At 41.0% G+C, this 21251-nt stretch overlaps 1 protein-coding gene across 7 annotated transcripts in view; it reads right to left on the bottom strand.

Moving 5' to 3' along the window:
- The window catches only part of KMT2C (lysine methyltransferase 2C), a 145554-nt gene extending 128568 nt beyond the window's left edge, over positions 1-16986 (bottom strand). For all 7 annotated transcript variants that reach the window (XM_027893728.1, XM_027893730.1, XM_027893727.1 and 4 more), the window contains exons 1-2: positions 16903-16986; positions 4181-4319 (exon numbers count right to left, since the gene is read on the bottom strand). In XM_027893728.1, coding sequence (XP_027749529.1) covers positions 4181-4319; positions 16903-16948 — 185 coding nt within the window. In that variant the 5' untranslated portion in view covers positions 16949-16986. The remainder of the gene's footprint in view (positions 1-4180; positions 4320-16902) is intronic.
- Between the last annotated feature and the right edge of the window lie 4265 nt (positions 16987-21251).

The following is a 21251-nucleotide window of genomic DNA, read 5'->3' on the forward strand; positions in this document are numbered from 1 at the left end:
ACTTCCAAAGGTCCCTTCCTGCCCTATGGTGGAGCTGCTTTAACAACGATCTGTCATAAAATTCTTCTGGAGACCATTTCCCTGGTTGATGCACGAACAGACAGGATGCACAACCAGTAAATATTTCACTTTTTTCTCATTTTTCAGTGTGTGGTATTAGTCTTTAATTGTGCCCTGCAAGCCAAAGCAGTAACTTCAGTCTGGGCTAGACTGGTCATTGATATAATGCTGAAATGTTACTTCGCTATTATTAAACAATTTATTTTTTTAACTCAAAGGAATGCTATGTCCACTTTTCAGATGCTGAAGTAAATTAATGACTTCAGAGGAAGATACAGTAAATGCTTACATGGATCTAGTTCTGAAAGCATAAAGGCAAAACTGCAATGATTTCAAATGTCCTAAGTCATGCACAAGGTCCATCCTCTGCAGAAACAACCCTTGGAGAAAAAAATCCATATAAAACTAGAAATAATATTGTAATACATGAGCATGAAAAGAAATAACCCGTTTCAAAATTAGTCTTAATATTGGTATCTCCTAAAATATGTGCTGGATTTAACAACTCCAGTATTTTTTAAACATATTTTAATACTAAATCCTTGATCTAACTCCTCCTGCCCGAAGAGCGAGCTTCTCCTTCCATCACTGCAGTGTTATTCTGTCCAGATTATCTATTCTCTCTGCCACTCCATCTTCTGAGTGTTGCAAGTTTTGTAATGCACTTCAAGATTTTAAAAAAAAAAAAAAAAAAAAAAAAGAGGGAACAAAGATAAAGAAGTTTACTGCTACTTTTCTACTTTTTCACCATTTTCTTTGTTGAAGCAATCTACGGATGTTCACCAACCACTTCTTTTTGATGGAATAAAGCACCCAAGCCCTCCATCTCCAGACTCCAGATTTGATCTTAGCAGTAGCAACATAGCAAGGGGGAACAGTGCAATTGGTCTGGAATGAAAATTAAGTGCTTTGTCCAATTACAAGTGAAGCAGGAAAGCAGGAAGGTGTTTTGCCAGGATTTGGGGGTTTTTTTTGTAGTTTTAGCAAGAGGCTCACAAGAGCAGATACTTAGCAAGCCAAAGCACCAAAATCAAAAAAGCTGTGTGAAAATCTCAGCTTCTACTTATTTATTTTAAGAACGTTCCGCCTTCGTGATTACGGCAAAGGGACTGAAAATGTGCAATTAATACAATTTACAGCCTCTGAGAGCAGACAGAAAGCAAAATGAATGAAAAGGTGTTTTGTTCTTCTATGAAACTGTGTTTCTAGGCCACTCTTGTTAGCTTTTAACGCTTGGGGTTGACAGTGTGGGGAGCAGAGGAGGAAGGTGGAAGTGGGCTCTGCTGTAAGTCACAGCCGGCTCCTGGCGCCTTTCCTGCCTCTTGGGCTGCACTTCCCCTGCTCCCTGCAGGCAGCACAAACCAAGGCAGCAGATTCCTTTGGAAGAAGCTGGATTCCACTCAGCCATAAGTCCCGGGCTGACAGAAGCTTCTCACAAGGCTTATAAAAAGAAGAAAGGGAACAACCAAAGGAAAAGGCTCCAAAGCCTGGGACGCTCATGATATACAGGAGCTGGCAGCGTTTACTTCTGCCACTGCCAGGTTTGGGAGTTTATCTTTGCTTGATGTTATTGCCCCTCCCCACATGTGGTCAATAATTCACTCCTTCCTTCCAAGCACATTCCTCATCCCTTTCAGCCTCCCTACCCCGATATGGCTCAGATCCTGTTTATTTTAAAGGGCTTTAAACATATTGCTTTCTGTTGCTCAGTTCCCCACCCCAAACTCATTTGCAGTCAATAGTTCTCTTGGACTCCCATATCCCACCTCAGAAAGGTTCCAGTATTGGCCATCTCTCTTTGCTTTTCTCTTGAATGTTCTTATTTAGCCTTAATCTCAGGAAGGATCCAGAGAAAAATACACAAGCCAGGCTCTGGTTAATCTCTCATCTACTAAAATCCCCATCCCACTTCTGACATATCCTACGTCAAAATCACTTTCAGTAGCAAATAATTTGTTTCATGGAAAAGACTTCATTTTATGCCCTGTGCTTCTCCAACTCCCTTATCTTGATTTCTGAAGACAGAAACCCAGAATTGTCTTATACTCAACTCTGAAAAAGTGATGCAAAAGTAGCTCCACCTACACCTACATCTACTTCTGGTGGAGACTTGGATTCTTTTCCGTCTTCTAGGCAATTCCTGAACTGTTATAATATACTGTCGTAATTCTCCTAAGTCTCACATATCTAAAGTTATTTTTAAATATATAAACATTCCATTTTACTGGAAAGTAAAGGTTACTTATATTATAAAACAGAAACAGAAAAGCTTACAAAAAAGAGACGAAGCTGATGAGTACGAATTACTTGGAAATCAGCTTCAAATATCTACTTCCTCAAGTTACAGGTTTAGTCTCTGTGGAGTCACACTTTATCCTAAGTCTTGAAGCATTTCCTCCCACCATTACACAACAGAACGTTGTCAATGATGTGTGTTATTTCAATGCTGTAATTTCTCCTAAGAAAACAGAGTCAAGGCCCCAGAATCCAGTGTTCCTACACCTGGCATGACACAATGGCAGTGGCAGCACTCCACAGACAATGACACAGGAGGCTTTTTTCAAGACTCACTCCCAAAGAAACCTTGATATCTGGTTTTTTCCCCCACTGTTATGAGAACATCAATGACTTCTGCAACTCATCCCAATTCTGCATTTAAATTTGGAATCAAAATTACCTGGAGTCAGAGAAATCTCTGACTCTCAATTAACTGTTTCATATCTCCTTACTACATCTCTTTCCAAAGTCTCAGAGAGAGGGTATTATCACTATTGTTTTAATTAAAAATTAATAGTACCCAGCTTTTTAATGCTTTGATCAGCCAAAGCAACGAGCCTGTAATAGCCATTCCACCTTTACTAATGAAAGTCAACACTTTGAGTTGGAAGGAAGAGTAAGTTGAGGGCAAATAAGGGCTGGTTCAGAAGAAGCCAGAAGTCTTTTCAGAAGACTGTTGTCCAGCTTTTAAGAAACCAGTTTATGGCTACAGAAAGAGTAGTAATCAAATATTCATGGTAACAGCAAAAAAGTAACCTTGAGAAGAATAGAGACCAGATGAAACAGCACTAATTTTTTTTGCAAATGATCCAAAACAGGGTCAAATAGTGAAGCAAAACAGCTGTTCAGTTCAAGTTGCTCTACATATTTACTGCAATTTAATATCAGCTTTGGAAAATTCCATTAGGAACAAAAGGTTTTGTGTATTTCGTTCAGGTGTACATACAAGAGCTATTTAACTGAAATTCTCTTTAAGAAGGGAAGTAGCTCTTTGAACTTAAAAAGTTTTTGAGCATGTAAAACATAAAAATTATATATGCATCAAGTGGATAAAGTAATTTTTTTGTGCCTGGAAAATACGCTCTGTGTTGGATTAGGAGGAAGTAAAGTGATGACGACAACTCTCTGCAAGTCTGTCAAAATATAATTACACTTGTAACTGTCTGGTAGCTGGTAACAGCACTCTCTGCAGCAGCAGGGACCTGCTACTGGGTTAGAAGCTGTCATCAGAGCTTCAGCAGAGAAGCTCTGCTGGAAATCTGTGGCACCATTTCAACAGTGATCACGGACAGTGTGTTCTGGTTTCCCTCGTAAAACGTAATTAATACTTTCACTGATTTGGGGGCAATTCGTATTAATAAAAAGTGAAAAAGTACAAATGTTATCTTCTCTATTACAAATTCTGAAATAGGGAAGAACACAGCACATACGACAAGAGGTTTGGTTTACTTTGTTCCTGAAAATACAGTCACACAAGCCGAAACATCAAAAATAACTTCATACATATTTGCTAACACACCATTCCCTGTGCAGGAGGAAAGCTGCAGTAATCACATTTTACCGCCTATCACTTATGCCTCTTTTAATTTAACCAGCTCATGTGCTTTGTAATTCAAGGGTTTCCCAGTGCAGTCTGAGGACAGCACTCATGGAACGTGCTTTTCACCTTGATCTCCCCACGTGCCAAGTAACCCCTCGGTCCCAAGCACAGGCTGCTGCTGCTGCTGCTGCTGCTGCTGCCAGCATTTCAAAGCACCAGCAGCATGTCCCAGCCCTGTGCCCCGAGCACTCTGCACCCCATTCCCTGACTCCCAGCCCAGCACCCTCCTCCAGGCTCCCTCACCTGGTTTTTGCTTCCACACCCACGGAGGCAGTGGAGCTGGCAGACTCCTCGGACACTGAGTGCTGTAGGACTGGTGTTAGCTGCTTGGTGCTGTCCACTTCCGTTTGGGCATCTTCTTCTGCAGACTGCTCTTTGACTTCTGTTAAGAAATAAGAAAAAACCCACATCATTTAGTATGTTATCTGCTTATTTAGACTAAAAAAAACACCCCATCTGTAAGCTTTCCCTCGTGGAGCAGACATCCATTTTATTTATGGACAGATTAACCCATGTAATTATCTTCTGAGACACAACAAAATTAAAAGAGTAGGAAATCACCACCTGTAGGTAAAACATGAAATTGAATGGTTATAACATTATTTCCATAACACAGAGTTTCACTGTGAACTAAAGCTGTTCAAGAAGCAATGAGGAACAGGGCAGGGGGAGAGTTGTTCAATGACAGCCTTTTCATAAAGGGTTGGGATTTCAGACATTCCCATTCTCCCCACATCTCCTCTCGTGCACCTGCTGTGTCAGCCCTGAACAAGCACCACAGTGAGCACACAAATCTGGGATATAACAAACCTTTTTTCCTCCCACATGAGCTTTAACTTTGATCAATTCCCTGCACAAGTTCATTCCTGGTTACACTGACTGTGCTGGCACAGCATTGAGGAGGTAAAGGAAGGAAGGACACAGTTTATGCCACCTTAAACTTCCTTCTGAACTGAAGGAATACAACCAATTTTTTCAGCATCCTTTTATTTACCTTAGTTGTCAGACAGAAACTTATATACACATCTACAGCCGACAATGTTACTATTTGCCTAGAAAGTTTGTTTCTGCTCTGAAACTTGTAACACCAAGTTGCCACCTGTCTGTGCAACTTTAAATCCTCTTCCCATTCACTTCCTCTTTTTCACAAAGTGAGTCAGGGATTTGCCAGAAGGACATGGCAATGTGCTGTTCCCGGTGCCCCAGAATGCACAGGAACAAGGGTCAAGGCTGCAGAGCAACAACATTTGGTGTTTTCTGCACTCCTGCATACTTTATTTGGAAACCTAAAAAACATAAAAATCCCAGGACTCTGGCAGATGAGCTTTGGCATATCCAGCTTAAGATACAAGTGCCTCATCCTGCCTGTGTCCATGGCTGCTACATCTGTCCCAGGGCAGCACCAGAGGAAGGACCTGCACCTGAGTCACACACCCCCTAAAACCTCCAGTGGATGTGGGTTTGAGCTGGGAGGCCAATGCATACAGCTGTTGCAATCAAGCCCAGTCATAGTAAAGCAGCAGATAATTCAGAAGACCTAAGCAGAAGATACAGTCAGATTTTTAAACAAATTAATATACAACATGTCAAAATATAATCAAATATTGCAAAGGATAAATGACTCAAGTGGAGAAATGGATGGTTAGGAGAATCTGTGACATGGGCGGGCATGCACAGAAACCTCCTACAAGCTTTAATCTTATACATAAAAACAATAAAAGAAAGAAAAATTCTCAGAACATAAAGCTGCACAGCTTGGTCTGCAATATTGAAATCGTATGCCCACTACAGCGCATGGAGAAGAGCAAATCTCTCTTGTTTGATGTACAGAGATTGAAGTAAAATTACTCTTTAACCTCGAGTGAACACATTTAGGAAGACAATGCATAACATTTAAAACCCTCAGTGAAGATCTCTGAACCATACTGAAGAGAAACACAAAATCAAGGAAAAAAAAAAATTAAATTCCTGGTTGCATGAGCCAGATATTTACTGGAGCTGGTGTAAACTTCACTTATTTCAGTTAACCTACTCAGTAACATACATCTGAAATGGTTTGGGATATCTGAAACATCCAAAAACTACTATCTGTTTGAAAGCCAAATGGTTCCAGTCAAACCCCTTCCACCAACTTACCCTGAAAAAAAATGCTGGATGATCATTTGACACTAAATAAATATCCTGTTGGGAATACACCCCTTGTAATAGTAAATGGCTCCATAAAGAAAAGAAAACAAAACAAACCCAAACCCCACACCCCTTAGTTTTTGGCACATCTGAACAAACATCCCTGCAATCATTCCTGGATGAGGATTCCTGAAGCCGGCAGCATCCAGCGGAGCCATTCATAACAGTCTGCAGAGCGTTTCCAAGTACGCTGGATCTGAAGGATAATTTTGTGCCAGTAACCCCCAAAATTTCTAAATACAACCTCAATGCAGAGAGTAAAACATAAACACTTGGAAGACAGACAGACGCCAAAGCACTAGAAACAAAACCCACAAGGCAGCCCGGGACAACCACGCCTGAGGAGCTCCAGGAAGACCACCGGAAACTGTGGCCTTGCTCTGATCCATCCTGGCGACTTTCTTTAACCCAGTTAAACTTTGCTAAAGGGGACTCTGCTTTATTGTGTGCCTGCAGAAACTTTCAGGCAAGTAAAAGCCATTTACTCCTTGCCAGCTTTCATCGCATTACCATTAACAGGCACCCACCACACCAGGAAGGCGAAGCTCACGGGACTCCCTCAAGAACCCTGGACTGTGTGAGGAGACACAGATTGTTTCACCACACATGACAACTATCTGAGCTTGCATCCTTATGGAGCTTTTACCCCTGCTGTTTGCTTCCCTGGAGAAGGAGGCACCCAAATTATACTAAACGAGCCAAACATCATCTCAACTGCTGTCTCTGCAATAAACCAAACGGTGCCTCAATATGCCGTGGGAAGACTGAAAACTTGGTGCTCACAAAGTAGCATGATGGAAACAGTGTGTGTGTGTGTTAGTTGTGCGTGCCATACTTCAACTTTGTGGAGGTTCTCCTACGGAAGATTAAGGAAGAACAGCAGTGATGCATTTCATGAGTCAAACTCTGAGGATACGGGAGTCCAGCACCGGCTCGGCAAAGGGACACCCCAGACACGCCTCAGAGATGTTCCTGGAAGCAGGTGGCACAATACATGTAATGAAAACTCATCAGATTTGGTTATGGCATCCTACTTTGAAGCTACTGGGAATGAAGGAACTATGAATGATTAATAAATATGTGTAAGGCTTTATTCTGCATCCTCATGTTTGTTTCTGGCACAGTGGAGGTCTTGCCCATGCACAGTGAGTTAAGGGGGGGACTGGGATTTAAAAAAGCTGATTCCACAATTCCAGAATGTCTCTAAGTTCTTTTTTTTTTTTTTTTTTTTAATGTCACTATTCTAAAACATTAGGAAAATACTAAATACTAAAGCATTAGGAAAAATTACATTTAAAAATTTTTTATTATTTGAAGACAATGACATCCATAGTTCTTCCCAACCTGGCTAGTCAGGATAGAAAAGCCTTCTTTTCTTATTAAGTTTAAAAGAAATCTCCCAATACTGCAAGGAGTAAAGTTCCTATCCACATGAGTCATCAAAAGGGTTGAGACTTCCACATGCCTTCCAGCTTGGGTAATACTCACAGAATCACAGCATGGCTGAGGCTGGAAGGCAGCCCAGAGGTCACCTTGTCCAAGACCCAGCGGCCCAGGAGTATGACCAGATGGTTTCTGAGCATCTCCCAAGAATGGAGATATGAAATAGTAGGGAAAAAAATGAAATTCCCCCCATTGACAGGGGAAGGATATGCAGGGAAGTCACTGGGATTGATAAAATTTACAGTATTCCTTTGGGAATGTGATGAAGCAACATTGACTAAATATCTAAAAATGTTCTTTTGTTATAAACAACCCTTTTTGTTTTCTAGTAATCACAAGACCCTATTCTGCAAGCTACTTGGGTAAAGCTGCAGCAAGATAAGGAGATAAATATGTGGGCTCAGCCATGACAATCAGGTAATGAAAAGACACCAGCATATCCAAAAGGTTTTCTTCTAAATAGTCAGAAACTGCCTGTCAAGTCAAAGCCTGAAAATACTGTATGAGTTCTACCGCAAAAAAATTCTTTAAAATATTGTAATTGTCAGTGTATAGTGACACTGAAAAAGAAAAACGAAAGAGCTGTCATAAACATAAAATTAATATTCTACTGCTGTTTAGATGCAGCAAGTTGACTGTTAAACCACTTTACTGGCTGGGGCTTTACTGTCAGACCTACTGCTGATCTGGCAGACAGTGAACCAAATGTCATGAGCTTCCAAAACTTTCACAAGAACAGAAAGTATTGCAGGCTGGAAAATACCAGCATCACCAAACACAGCAGGAATGTTCCAGGGGTCTCAAAGTGTTGCTTACTGAGATGTTCTGCAAGAGGGAGCAACAAGCTTTAAACCAGCAGGTGCAACAGTTACTTTTGCACAGGGCAGGGGTAGTGCTGTGTCAGAAAACAGGCAATGGGACAGGGTGCTTTACACAGCCTGGCAGGGATCTACAGAACTGCAAACACCATCACAATGCTCTTAGTCCTAGCAGTTTTGACAGATAAAAGACCAGGTCAATCGAGTACCAATATGAAAAGAAATCTTAACAAGGGAATGCAAACTATGAGTTTAAAATGTCTATCTGTCCTGATTTTGACTGGGATAGAGTTAATTTCCTTCTTAGTACGTGGTACAGGGCTGTGTTTTGGATTTAGGATGAGAAAAATGTTGGTAACAGACCGATGTTTTAGTTGTTGCTAAGTAGTGCTCACTCTAAATCAAGGACACTTCAGTTTCCCATGCTTTGCCAGTGAGAAGGAGAACAAGGAGATGGGAGGGAGCGTGGCCATGACTGCTGACTCTGACTGGCCAGAGGGATGTTCCATACCACAGAACATCATGCTCAGTAGATCACAGAATCACAGAATGGTTTGGGTTGAAGGTAACCTTAAAGACTATCTAGTTCCAACCCCCCCAGCCATGGACAGGGACACCTTTCACCAGACCACGTTGCTCAGAGCTTCATCCAACCTGGCCTTGAACACTTCCAGGGCTGGGGCATTCACAGCTTCTCTGGACAACCTGTTCCAATACCCCACCACCCTCACAGCAAAGAACTTCCTTCTAATATCCAATCTAAACCTACTCCCTCTTTGTTTGAATCCATTCCCCCTTCTCTAGTGTACTACACACTCTTGTATGAAGTCCCTATCCATCATTCTTGTAGGCTCCCTTTAGATACTGGAAGCCCCTGGGGACAGCTGGGTGGGAGCTGTGATAGCTGTTCAGGGATGGGTTGGACATTGGTCAGGGGATGCTGAGAAACTGTGTTGAGCATCACTTGTTTGTCTTGGGTTTTATTCCTCTCTCTCCTTTTATCATTATCATTATTAATATTTATTTCAATTATTTAACTGTATTAATCTCAACCCAAGTACTTAGCTGAAAGCTGGGATAAACCATGACACTATCCAGTACTGTAATTACCAAGTTTCATTCAGCAACCCAACTTAGGAACAAAAGTTTCCACTCGTCAGAGTTCATAATTCTGTTACTGTTCTGGACACAATTTGATAGAAACACCACTTCTCCTGTTGGGGTCTGGGGAAGTCAGACCGGCACACGCAGCAATCACTCAGGTGCAGGAATCTTTCACGTGCTACAACTTCATACTGTGCTAGTTTTAGAATCCGGGACAAACAGACAAACTGCAGGTAACTGGGCCCCTGCAGACAACCTAAAACCCTTTTGGGACAATTTGAGGACTGTTGAAGGCCCCACAGAGGGTGATGGCTGTTAGTGGCTGTCACTGTCACCTGGGCTGCACTGAGCTTGTAGCCACTTGTAGCCACACATTCTTGCCTGCTGAAAACCATCACGGGAGACAGCGGGGGGAAAAAAGCAAAGTGGAGTTTAAGTGTGACAGTAATAACCACATGCAAGAGCCATTTCTCCGTGGACAGAGGCACATTTCCTTCATCTTAGGTGAACACTGTAATATTTTATTCACAACAACAAACAACAAAATGTACAACCACATCAGAAGAGGGTTTTTTGGGGGGGTTTTGCTAGTGCTGCATGTGTTTCTTCTAAAACCACTACTTATCTATTTTTTTACCTTTCTGAAGGGCATTGCAAGAGTAATGAACGGCTTCAGACTGAAAGAGGGTAGGTTTAAATTAAATATTAGGAAGAAATTCTTCCCTGTGAAGGTGGTGAGGCACTGGCACAGGTTTCCCAGAGAAGCTGTGAATGCCACAACCCTAGAGGTCTTCAAGGCCAGGTTGGATGGGGATTTGAGTGACCTGGTCTAGTGTCCCTGTCCATGGCGAGTGGGTTGGACCCAAATGATATTTAAAGTCCCTTCCAATCCAAATCATTTTATGTTTTACCTACTGCAACAGCTGTTACATGGAGATGAGAAGAAAGGCTAGAGTTATTCTTTTTTGTACATTTCACTGCGTATTTTGATAACTCTTATTTGTTAATTACATTTTATACAGAAAATAACTTTGTGCAAATTTTCTATCGATTATAAAATAAAAATAAGATTTTCAATGTAGGACCATTTAAACTGCAATTTTGTTCACTCTAAAAACATGACACCATATTATGGGTAACCAGTTTCCAGTGATCCATGACCGAGGAACTCCCCAAGCTAGGAGTGGTTATTTTTCCACTAGTTTGTTCAGGTCTTTTCCAAACCCATGTTGAGTTGTTCATGCCCAAAGCATCCAGTAGCACTGAACTCTATCATTTCAGTAGATGCTGAGTACAAATGCACCTGACCCTTGTGCTTTCTGAACATGACCTGGATGCCCCCTGATTTTCGTGTTGCACAACAATGAATCACCGTGCCCTGTTCATTTTCTCCACACCACTCATCATTTTGTAGGATCCTATTAAATTCCTCCTCAGTGAAATCACTTCAGGTTGAAGGTTTTTACCTTAACTGATCCCCTCACAGAAGCTCTTACTTTCTTCCTGTCGTACTCGTTGGCCTTTCCTGTACTTTCCCAATTACAGCTCATCCATTTGGAGAAGAGAAAGCAGAACTGCACATGGCATTTAGCATGCAGTGATGCCAAAGATTTATAAAGCAACAGTAAAAGAGAAAAAAAAAAAAAAAACCACCCTCACTGATGCTCTATTCCGCTTATCCCTGTGCCAGCAATTCTTAGAATTTGTTTCCTTCTTTGACTTATAAAAGCTCCTGCAATTCTCAGAAGAACTAAAGCACCACTCGCTCAGGTAGCAACAGTTATTTGAGAGTGATTTTTTTTTTATACAAAATTAGGATGGTGATTCTCCTCTGCATGTTCTTTTACAGGCACTACTACTACTGAATTTAAGAGTCATTTTGTTTTCTGTGGTCACTCTCCAGTGCCTTGCAGGTGGGCAACTCTTTTATTACCCTAAAGAAGTTTATTTTACCCATTATTTTCTACCCCCTTTGTACCTGACCTAGAAAAGGGTTAGCAGGGTTGATGATGATCACCTGAGACAGAGATATCAGTCAGAAAGAAAAAAAATCAGATTTCTCTAAATGACCCATTTTAAGCGTGCATGATGATAAATAGTATTATCGAGTCAGCCTGTAATGATTTAAAGGCAAATATCAAATAACTTCCTCTTGTGTTTGCTTTCCTCATTACAAACAAATTACCAGAATATAATGCAAAAATAATAAGATGCTTATAATAATTACAACAACATGCTTCAGTTCTGCTAATTTTTCCAGTGGTTGGACAGGTAGGAGTCAGCAGCATTAGAAAGAATAAACTGCTCCTTTTCTAATGAGTACATAGACTATTAATTGCCTTAAATCATATTTAAATGCATTTCTAAGCACATATTTGCTGCAAATATTTATGGACAAATTTAATCTACAAGCAAGTCCTCAGTGGTGTTCATTCTTCGTTTCATTAACTTTGGAAGGGATGAGTGGTAAGTGATGAGGCCTCAGTATCTGACTGAAAAGCACAAACTGCATTTTAAAACAACTTTGGTGTTAACACGTGGCTGAGAGCTTTGGCCATTGATTCACCCAAACCAGGACTCGCTCTCAGGTGTGTTTTACTTTATTTTAATGAGGCTCTACTCAGTATGGTTCATGTCATTGCAAAGAATGTCTATATTTCCTCTAATAAGTCAGATATTGCAAGATTTTTTTTTTCCTCTATAGAAGTGCTTTTCAGGCTGCTTCAAAGCTGATGAGATTTTGAATTAGTCCAAAATTCCCTGGCAGCCTCCACATGAATAACTTTCCATCACTGAGAAGTGTTTGTTTCTGGTTCTTCTGTGCTTTGCCCAGAGACAAATGAGGCTGCTCAGAGGAAGGCTCAGTTCCTCAGGAATTTAATGTGAAGTCCAACAAGAAATCAACTGGTCAGGCAACATCACTGGGTCTGGTAATGATGTTACTAACGACAATAATGCAGGCAAGGAGATACTGACTGACAAAATCATCCAGGCTGTTCTATCTGTTATCAGTTCTGAAGTTCCAAACATCATGGGAAGGTGAGGGTCTGACAGAAAGTAGTGCTGTGAGAACTGGTTGACATGGTATGGATAGTAAGGAGAATACCTGATGGATTTACCATCTATTTCCCAAGACACTCAGTAGTTCACAGAAACTCGTTTTATTGCATTTCTCCCAGATCAGGATCTGAATCTCAACATTTTTATGTGAAACAAAGACGGGAAGAATTGCAGACTCTAGGATGAGTTATTTCACAAGTGTTCTCAAAGGAAAAAAAAAATAATCAAATAATTAACACACAGAATTTGATTTCAACTTGAAATGCAGAGCCAAGAAAATACCAAGTACAGAAACTTGCTGAAATGAACAGAAGATGGGGAAAAGGAGCAGAAGCCAAGTCTTCATTAATAGCAGAAGCGGCACCAAACCTACAGAAAGCATATAATGAGATATTTCGTATATTCTTTCTTTCTTTAGGTTAGCAGTTCTATATTTGCCTGTAAGTGTGTGCACAAAGCCACATGCTTTCCACAATTTTCTGCTTTGTGTTTTTTTCGGCCATTAGAGACTCACCCATCAGAAGAAAACTACTCTAATGGAGAGGAACAACACAAGAGCATCTACAGGAGAACATATTATTGCCCAGCAAACTATTCTGCAGTGTTTTACTGATAACCAGGCAGGTGGAAGGTGGTGATGGCTGGAAGGTCTTGACAGGGCCAGAGGCAACGCACACCAAGTGAAACAAAGGAGGTTCCCTCTGAACATCAGGAAACACTTTTTTGCTGTGAGGGTGCCTGAGCACTTACACAAATTGTCCAGGCAGGTTGTGGAGTCTCAATCCTTGGAAATACTCAGAAAGCTGCCTGGACACAGTCCTGGACAGCCAGCTCTAGGTGACCCTGCTTGAGCAGGGGCTGGGCGAGATGATCTTCAGAGGTCCTAGCCATCCTAACCGTGCTATGGAAAGGATATGTAACCACATCAGGGGGAACCACAGTGAAGAAAAATGAAGGAAAGATCAGTAAGAAGTTGAAAAGCAAAACAGTCACCAAGGAAGGAGCCAAGGGATCAGCAAGAGAGACAAGGCTGCTGAGTGAAGGACAGGAATCTATCCTGAGGTTTACAAGGAGCTGAAGTCTATTGATTCAGTAGAAGCAGCTGTCAGCTCCATTTTTTTCAGGAAAGAGTTTGCTTAGCTCCAAACAGATCTTTCTTCCAAATTCCAAAATTTCCTTCTTCCAATTCCAACTCCCTCCTCTCTTTCCGTCCTTAAGAATTCCTCTATACCAAAGTGAACCTGGTACTTGGCAGAAAACGGACAGGGCTCGGGAATTGCTGCAGTTGGCAGGGATAACCAGCCATACTGAAATGATCAGAGCAGCACACGCCTTACCCTGCTGTGCTTCCAATTCTGCCTCGTTTCACATGTGAGATTACAGAATTTTGGTAAGGGTAGCAACTCGTTTCCCGAACTGCAATTAAAATAGCCGTGCCCCAGCACTGCAAAAGAGCCCCTTCAAGAAGAATTTTTGCCCCCCTCCCCCTTTTTTTTTTTTTTTTTAAACATTACAAATGAAAATAATGTTTGGTACCTGCACACCCTCTGTTTTTTTCCCCATAAAAGACCTGACAGCTAGAACATACTTCTTTATTCCAAGTGGGATTATATGGGGCATCTCATTTTTCCCTTCCTGTGAGGAAAGTTCTCATTCCTCCTGCATTGCTCCCTCCCCTAAAAGCAGAGCTCATTATACTGAATACAACATTCACATGAACTTCTCTCATTTTATGAAACTTAATTAATTCACAAAAGGGCACCAGTAATGCTAGACTCCATAAATAAAACAAAACAGAAACAACCTCAAAAACCCAAACAAACAAGGAACAAAAATCTCAAACAGTAAAAGAATTCCTGATTATTCTCGGCATATGAACCAAATAATGGAAAAGAAGCGAGAAACACAGAGACTCAAACTGTGTCACACATCAGGATGTTCAACCTCATTTTGAGCTTTGTAATATTACTATATTGTGTTTTGGTTTGCCAAATACTGCAGAAAATTGTTGGCAAGTCCACTTTTTGCAAGAAAACAAAATAAAAGACCTTTTTCGTCAAAGTAGAAATTAATAAACCAGTACACAAATACACTTTATTTTAATTAACGCAGTTTTACACAGAGCAACAAACTGGGATTACTCCTTCTCCCACACGTTTTTACTAACACAGGCAAGTGCTTCAAATAAGTTTTGGAGGCAGCAGCCTTTTCAAATAATACGATTAAACCTCTAGCAAGTCACGTGATGTTCAACTTTTAAAATAACATAGTTGCAATTCTGTCTCTATCGAATTGCTCAACATGATAATGCTCCTTCAAGCCTATTTTGGTTCCCCTGTAAAAATGTGATTTCAGACCTGTGTGTTTTCACATGGCATATTTTCAGTTAGGAGCACAGTCACAAATCCATCCTGGGCTCAGCACCGAAGGGGTGCTGCCTCTCTTCTTCCAGCAGCAGACCCAGAGGAGTCTTTGTCCATCGAGATTTGCAGCACAGTGCTCTGCTACTGCCTGTAGCTTTAGAATGAGCACCAGTCCTCTGTGACAGCCAGGTTGATTTTGATGGAAGATAATGGAGGAACTTATCTATATGCAGTCTTGGAGCCTTAAAAATAATTATCTGTGTCCCTTTCTCCTCTGAAGCCAGAACTGCTCTCAGATCTCTGTTGTGGAACTTTGTTAAAAATGACAAAAGCCAAAAAAATACACCTATCATGATTTCCCTGCACAGTAGTTACCAGTTGTTATGCTTGTACTTCTTTTTGGGTTGATTTTCTTCTTTTTTTTAAACATATTTAAAATTTACAAAAATTACAACTTACAATAACACTTTCTGCCCCCTAGGCTTATTTTAATAAGACTGTTTCTAACACATGGGATAGGAAGCCATGAATGGAATACAGGGAACTGTTTTTCTACACACAAACACCTGCTCCAACTTTTTCACTTGGAACTTTATTAACTTTAATGTTATTAAGCTACTTGTAGGAGCTGCAAAAGACCATCCAGGTTCACTACCACCAACAGTTTATCAGCAGGGGCAGAAAAGCAATGGACAGAATAAAACAATGAAGCATCCTTGTATTAAGCTTTAATCTAGACTCCCTCCACGTGCCATTCACAACACTTAAACTCAACACAAGTTGTGACTTCACACTCAGGACACTCCCCAAAGCCTCAAGTCACAAGAACAAAGACTTCTCAGCATCGTTCACCATCGAGCAAGTGGGAAGCAAGAGACCAGCAGATACAGTCAGAGATCATCCTCCATCCACTTGAGAAGTTCAGCCTCCTCCTCTCTGGCTGTCACCACTGCAGCCACACTCCTGTATGGCCCATACAAAAAAGCTGTGCTGCAAATATCTCTCTTTTGGGGTCCTCTACTTCTTCTCCCTATAAATCTATACTAAACACAGATTCTTGTCTTCCTCTTGAAGGACTCTACAACTCTGCCTCCTTCACTGAGCAGTTGTGAGAGAAAACAGACAACTCCCTCAACTCAGGTGGCATCTCCATGCCACTGCTGCCCTGACCACCAGCTTGTGCTATCCGTGTCTCAGTGCTTCCTTCCACTTTTCTCATTACACATATAGGGCCATCTAATTAAATTTATAAACCCTTATGTGTCAATGCCTTTTTAAGGTTTATTTCTGTCAAACAGCAACTTATCCCTGGTTAAAAACAGGCAAATGGCTACAGACACGTGCCTGGCAAAGAGATGACAGTTTCTTCACTGTGGCCTTTATCTCGTGTGTTGGCTCATCTGCTTGTCTCTTTAGGCTCCTGAACTGCCAGAACAGAAATCACAAACTGTTTCAACAGTACTCAGTCCAGTACAATGAGCTCCCTCTGGTAACTGAAGCATCTGGGTACCACCACAACAAATATTTACAAAAGGAAAAGCAGAGATTTATCCTGTTTCCTAAGCAGCAGTGGGAAGAATTAACATTTGGTTATCCTGGTTATCCCTTTGGTATATAATCTGCTGGAGTTATCTGAAGATACAGGTCAATAAGCAACAGTGTATTTTGGCAGGTATTCCACAAGCAGCAGCCACCACAAAGCTTTTATTTTTGTTAGATACAGCCTTGTAGAAGTAGAAAAAGAACCTCTACATATCTACAGCAAAAAGGCATTCCCATTAAACTATTTAAAAAAACATAGGTTCAAATAGCTTAAAATCAACATAGGTTTAAATAATACAGGGTTTTTTTACTTTTATATCTGCCCAAATGTACATCTTGTACTGCAAAACTAAAGAAATATTTCTTGTCTACCGAAGTCCTGCCTAATGAAATGCATTTCTGAGAGAGAAGCAACACCCAGACAGCATCAGCACTGTACTCTCAGTACCTGTTTCCACAGTGTTTTCTGTTTCTGCTGCCTCCAAACCATCCATACTGTCTTCATCCTCCACTGCAGTTTTTCCTCTATTCCGAGGCCTGCAAATGCAAGAAGGAAAAACTCTTTTTAGACTGAAGGCATTTTTAAAATTAGGATTTAAAAACTTTCTTTTTGAGGGATAAATGTCAGCATTTAATTACGTAACATTTAAGCTAACCGATGATTTCAGTCTCGTACAAATCAGAAGTTACTTCCCCTTTTCTCCTGTTCCAGGTAATGTGCTCAGAATGGCACATTTGAATCAGGAGTTGGCCCTTTAAGTTTCTCTGATTCTTCTCAGAAGAAAAATGAAATAATGAACTTTTACTGATGAAACAACAGATTAAAACAGGCAGATTTTAAGACACAAGTACCCTGTTTGCTCAACATAAGAGGAGAGATAACACTATCCAAAGTCTGGCCAGCAGTTACTACAAAATAGAGACTGATCCACCCAGCGCATCCTTGGATGAAATTTCTATAGAATAATTATGATGGTAAGGCAATGAAATTGAAACACGTATTATTTGCAGTGAAACAAATATTTTGACACGTTAAGTAAAATGTTATGAGAGATGACTGGATGTCATCACGTTAAAAAAGTCATCACGTGAGGACAGCCTGTCAAAACTAAAACACCTGGCAGATTTGTTTCAATTTCAGCCGAGGTCCCACGGAAAGCAGACGGGTTTATGCTACAAAATTCCAGCCTTTTTCTTCCCTGCCTGGCTCTTCAGCGACTATCATGGTGGGCTGTTGAGAAGCCCAGGCATCCAGATTCCCAGCTGTTCAGCAGCCCATTTGAAAGGGAGCCAAGAGCTTGGCACCTCGCCTCCCAAATTTTCAGGCTACTTGGCAACCCGCCTGGCATGCTGACGGAAAGCCTGGGAGACCCTGGGAGCTCCTGATTCCAAGTACACAAATTTTGAGCGGTTTGGGGCATCTCAGCAGCTCCAATGTCCCAGAGCTCCCAGGCAACCATTCACCCAACCAACATGCCTTGAATCGGGATGCCAGGCAGGGCCAGCCCACGGGCACCCCGCCTGCTCCCCCCCAGACAAAACCGCTCCAGTTCCTCTTTCACAGACGATTCTGAAAGGTTTGGGTTTAGTTCTACACTGGGGAAAAAAGGTTTTGGTTGTGTTTTTCTTTTTTTTTTTTTAAGTGATTAAATCATTCCAAAACCAGCATTTCCTTTTTTTGTACAGTCTCTTATAGTACTTGGGTCTACCCAAACTACTTCCGCAGAACTAGATCCGCTAAATCGGCTACAAAATAAACTCCTATCGTGCAACGCCTTTGATTCTCTTGGATCAAAGAACTGGACAGTACTGGAACCATCTCTGGAGCCTACACAGGTTGTTCTCCTGCTAGAAGAGGACTGACTGCCCAGGACTACCTAACAAGACAACCCCTTCAAATTGTGTTGGAACCGCTTTGTCTCTGCAAAGGAGGAAAAGAAGAATTAAAATGAGGCTCAAAACAAAGCCTGCAAAAAAACCCCCACTCAATTTACAAAGGAGCTGGGGGGAAGAAGAAAGTGGGAAGAGATGAAGGACAGAAGGACTTTTCTTGGCATCCCTATAAAATTTGTTCAGGATAATGCTGAAAAATGTGAGCACAGTGGGAACCCAAGGGATTACAAGGTTATCTTTCCCTTTGCCTGCTTATCCATAAGCACTGACAGCATATCCATAACACACAAAATAAGAAATAGCTGCCTTAGACGAGGCAGAATCCACCATCCCCTTCAGGTCTTTGCCACTTTACAAGCTTCCCACTGCAGTATCTTAAAACCTACATTTCACAAATATTTAACCCAGAATAAATTGCACAGCCAGCAGAAGAACTCGCCTTATGCTCTTCCCTTCAGACACCATCTCAGCCCATCCAGGAGCACAGTGACCACTGAGCTGGTTGGAATGTGGACACACATTCTGGAAGTGGGAAGCACACAAGTATTTCTTGCAGCAGCACCTGAGATGGTCACACAGAAGGATTCCCATCCATAACAAAGAGTAGGGAGTAGAGCAAACGGAACATCGTACCCACTGGATAAAACAGGCTCATCCAGCAAGACTGGGGTACAGTAAGAAATGTGACATCCTTCTAACACAAAAACAATGCAGCTATTTTAAAAAAAGAAAAAAAAAAAAAAGCTTTTAGGTATTAAATTACTTTCAGTTCTTCACAAAATCCCAGCACGTCATCCAGCACCAAGAAAAAGGATGGGAATGCCGGTAAGTGAAATCACTTCCCCTGGTGCAGGAATGCTCGAAAGCTTTACAGAACACAACCAGCTAAGAACAGGGATTATTTCTAAATCCTATCCCAATTATTCTTCTACCAACTACCCAACTGCAGTGCAAAGTTACAAGTCTGTACTAAACAAGGATTCCTTTGAAATCATCACAAACAGTGAATGATAATTCTGCTTTCTTCAAAAGTATCCCTTTTCAGTATTCCTCAACACAACCCTGCAGGTGAAACTTGCTGGACAGCTGAAGATGACGATTGTTTATGTTTATTTAATAATTTACATACAATTTTAGAGTTTCTATTAAACACCAAAGTACCTCACAAAGCCTTTTTAAACATTTTAACAAGGGCAGTATTCACTCCTTGAACTCCCTACCGTATTTTAGCAACCTATTTAACACCAAGGAAAATCAGAGGTTTCAATTAATTAAACATAATTGCTTCCTTCAGCAAAAGGAACCATGTCTGGTATTTTTTTGACATTCCCCTTCCCCAAATATTCTACAAAAAGCCTTCATAATGCTGTGCAGGTTTTAAATGAAACTGAATAAACGCTGATAAAGAATTGCAGATTATATCATTAACTTATTATTGCTAGTTACATTTATTTCCCAATCATCAGAAGAGATTTTATAGCCTACAAATTTATGTTTGGCTTTGAGAAAAAAATAATTTAAGTCAGAAAACAGTGAAATATACACTGTTCTGACAACTATAATTTAATGCTTCCACAGCAAATGCTATTTAAGAAGGTCATATACCATACCTAATGGTTGTAATCAACATTTGTAATAAGAATGGACTGTTTCATGTTATTTGCATTAAGTTTATACATTTTATTTAATAGTTTTATACACAAAGCTTTTGGCTGGTTTGCATAACACTTCATTTTTCTACTGACAAGCCCTGTTAATTTCTTATTTTTCTATTGGCTTATTCCACTCCCCCTTAAATACAGTAAGGAAAGGCAACCTGTGCTCTGTTCTTTGCCTGGGGCTTGACTACTTCTTCTCAAGTTCATCCTTCTGAAGGAGGATGTGAAAAGGCTGTGGGGACGAGGCAGGGTTGGGCCAGTTTGTGCTGCCTTAAAACAATTACGGAACAACAGCCCGTGCCTATTCCCCTTCACTCACACAAAGCCAGACAGCACCGAGCCATAACTGCTATATTGAACGTTATAACCTCAGTTCTGCTCCAGATCTTGAAGTTCAATCCCAAAATTTCTTACTGGCCAGGGGGAGGGGAGGTGGGGGTGGGGGTGTAATTATAACACACTTTTACATCAACGCCGCAGAAAATCCATCAGCTCTCGACGGCACAAGTATTGAACACAGATGAGCCCCGTCTCCTATGGCTCACAAACCCAGAACAAAATGTACAGGCAGGGCCTGACCCATAAGGACTCCACCACAAAACAATAAATATTAGTCAGTGGGCAGGCAGTGAGCTTGGTACGCGGCTGAACCACTGCCAAGGTCTCTGCGATTGCTTCCTCGCCTGCCTTTTCCCTACAACAGAGTTCGATTTAGAAGGAAGAAACAAAAGCACATCTATTTCTGTTTAAAAGAACAGATCCACTGAGAGAAATACAACTTCCTGAAGTGTTTAAAGCACATTCAGCGTTTCACGGAATAAAGTCAACAGCAAAGACAAAACTACACTTTTTTATTCATATAGGACTCCAGTTGAATATAATTACTGTCTACAGTCATTTGACTCATATTTCCATAAAACAGAGTCATTTATCAAAATCCTTTGTGACCTACTCCTAAATTTTTTATCAATTAGCTTTTTTAGCTAATGCCTTTCATTAATCTCCATCTTTAAATATACGACAGTAAACAAAAAAATCTCGTAATTCTTCTCTGGGTAAGCAACTAATTAAATTTAGCCCAGACGAAAAAGAAAAAGCCCAGAAAAACCTTTTGCAGGGCTCAGCAGAGCATTAGGTAGTCCCTCTGCACAGGGGGAAAGCCTTGCTGAGGCTCTCTCAAAGCCCTGATGACTTCACTAACACTGGGAGATCACCAGGCATCTGAGCAGCTTCCGCTGAATGCACG

Source organism: Empidonax traillii, unplaced genomic scaffold (assembly GCF_003031625.1).
Source record: "Empidonax traillii isolate 1590-97213 ecotype Southwest subspecies unplaced genomic scaffold, ASM303162v1 scaffold404:size960789, whole genome shotgun sequence".
NCBI classification, from domain to species: Eukaryota; Metazoa; Chordata; class Aves; order Passeriformes; family Tyrannidae; genus Empidonax; species Empidonax traillii.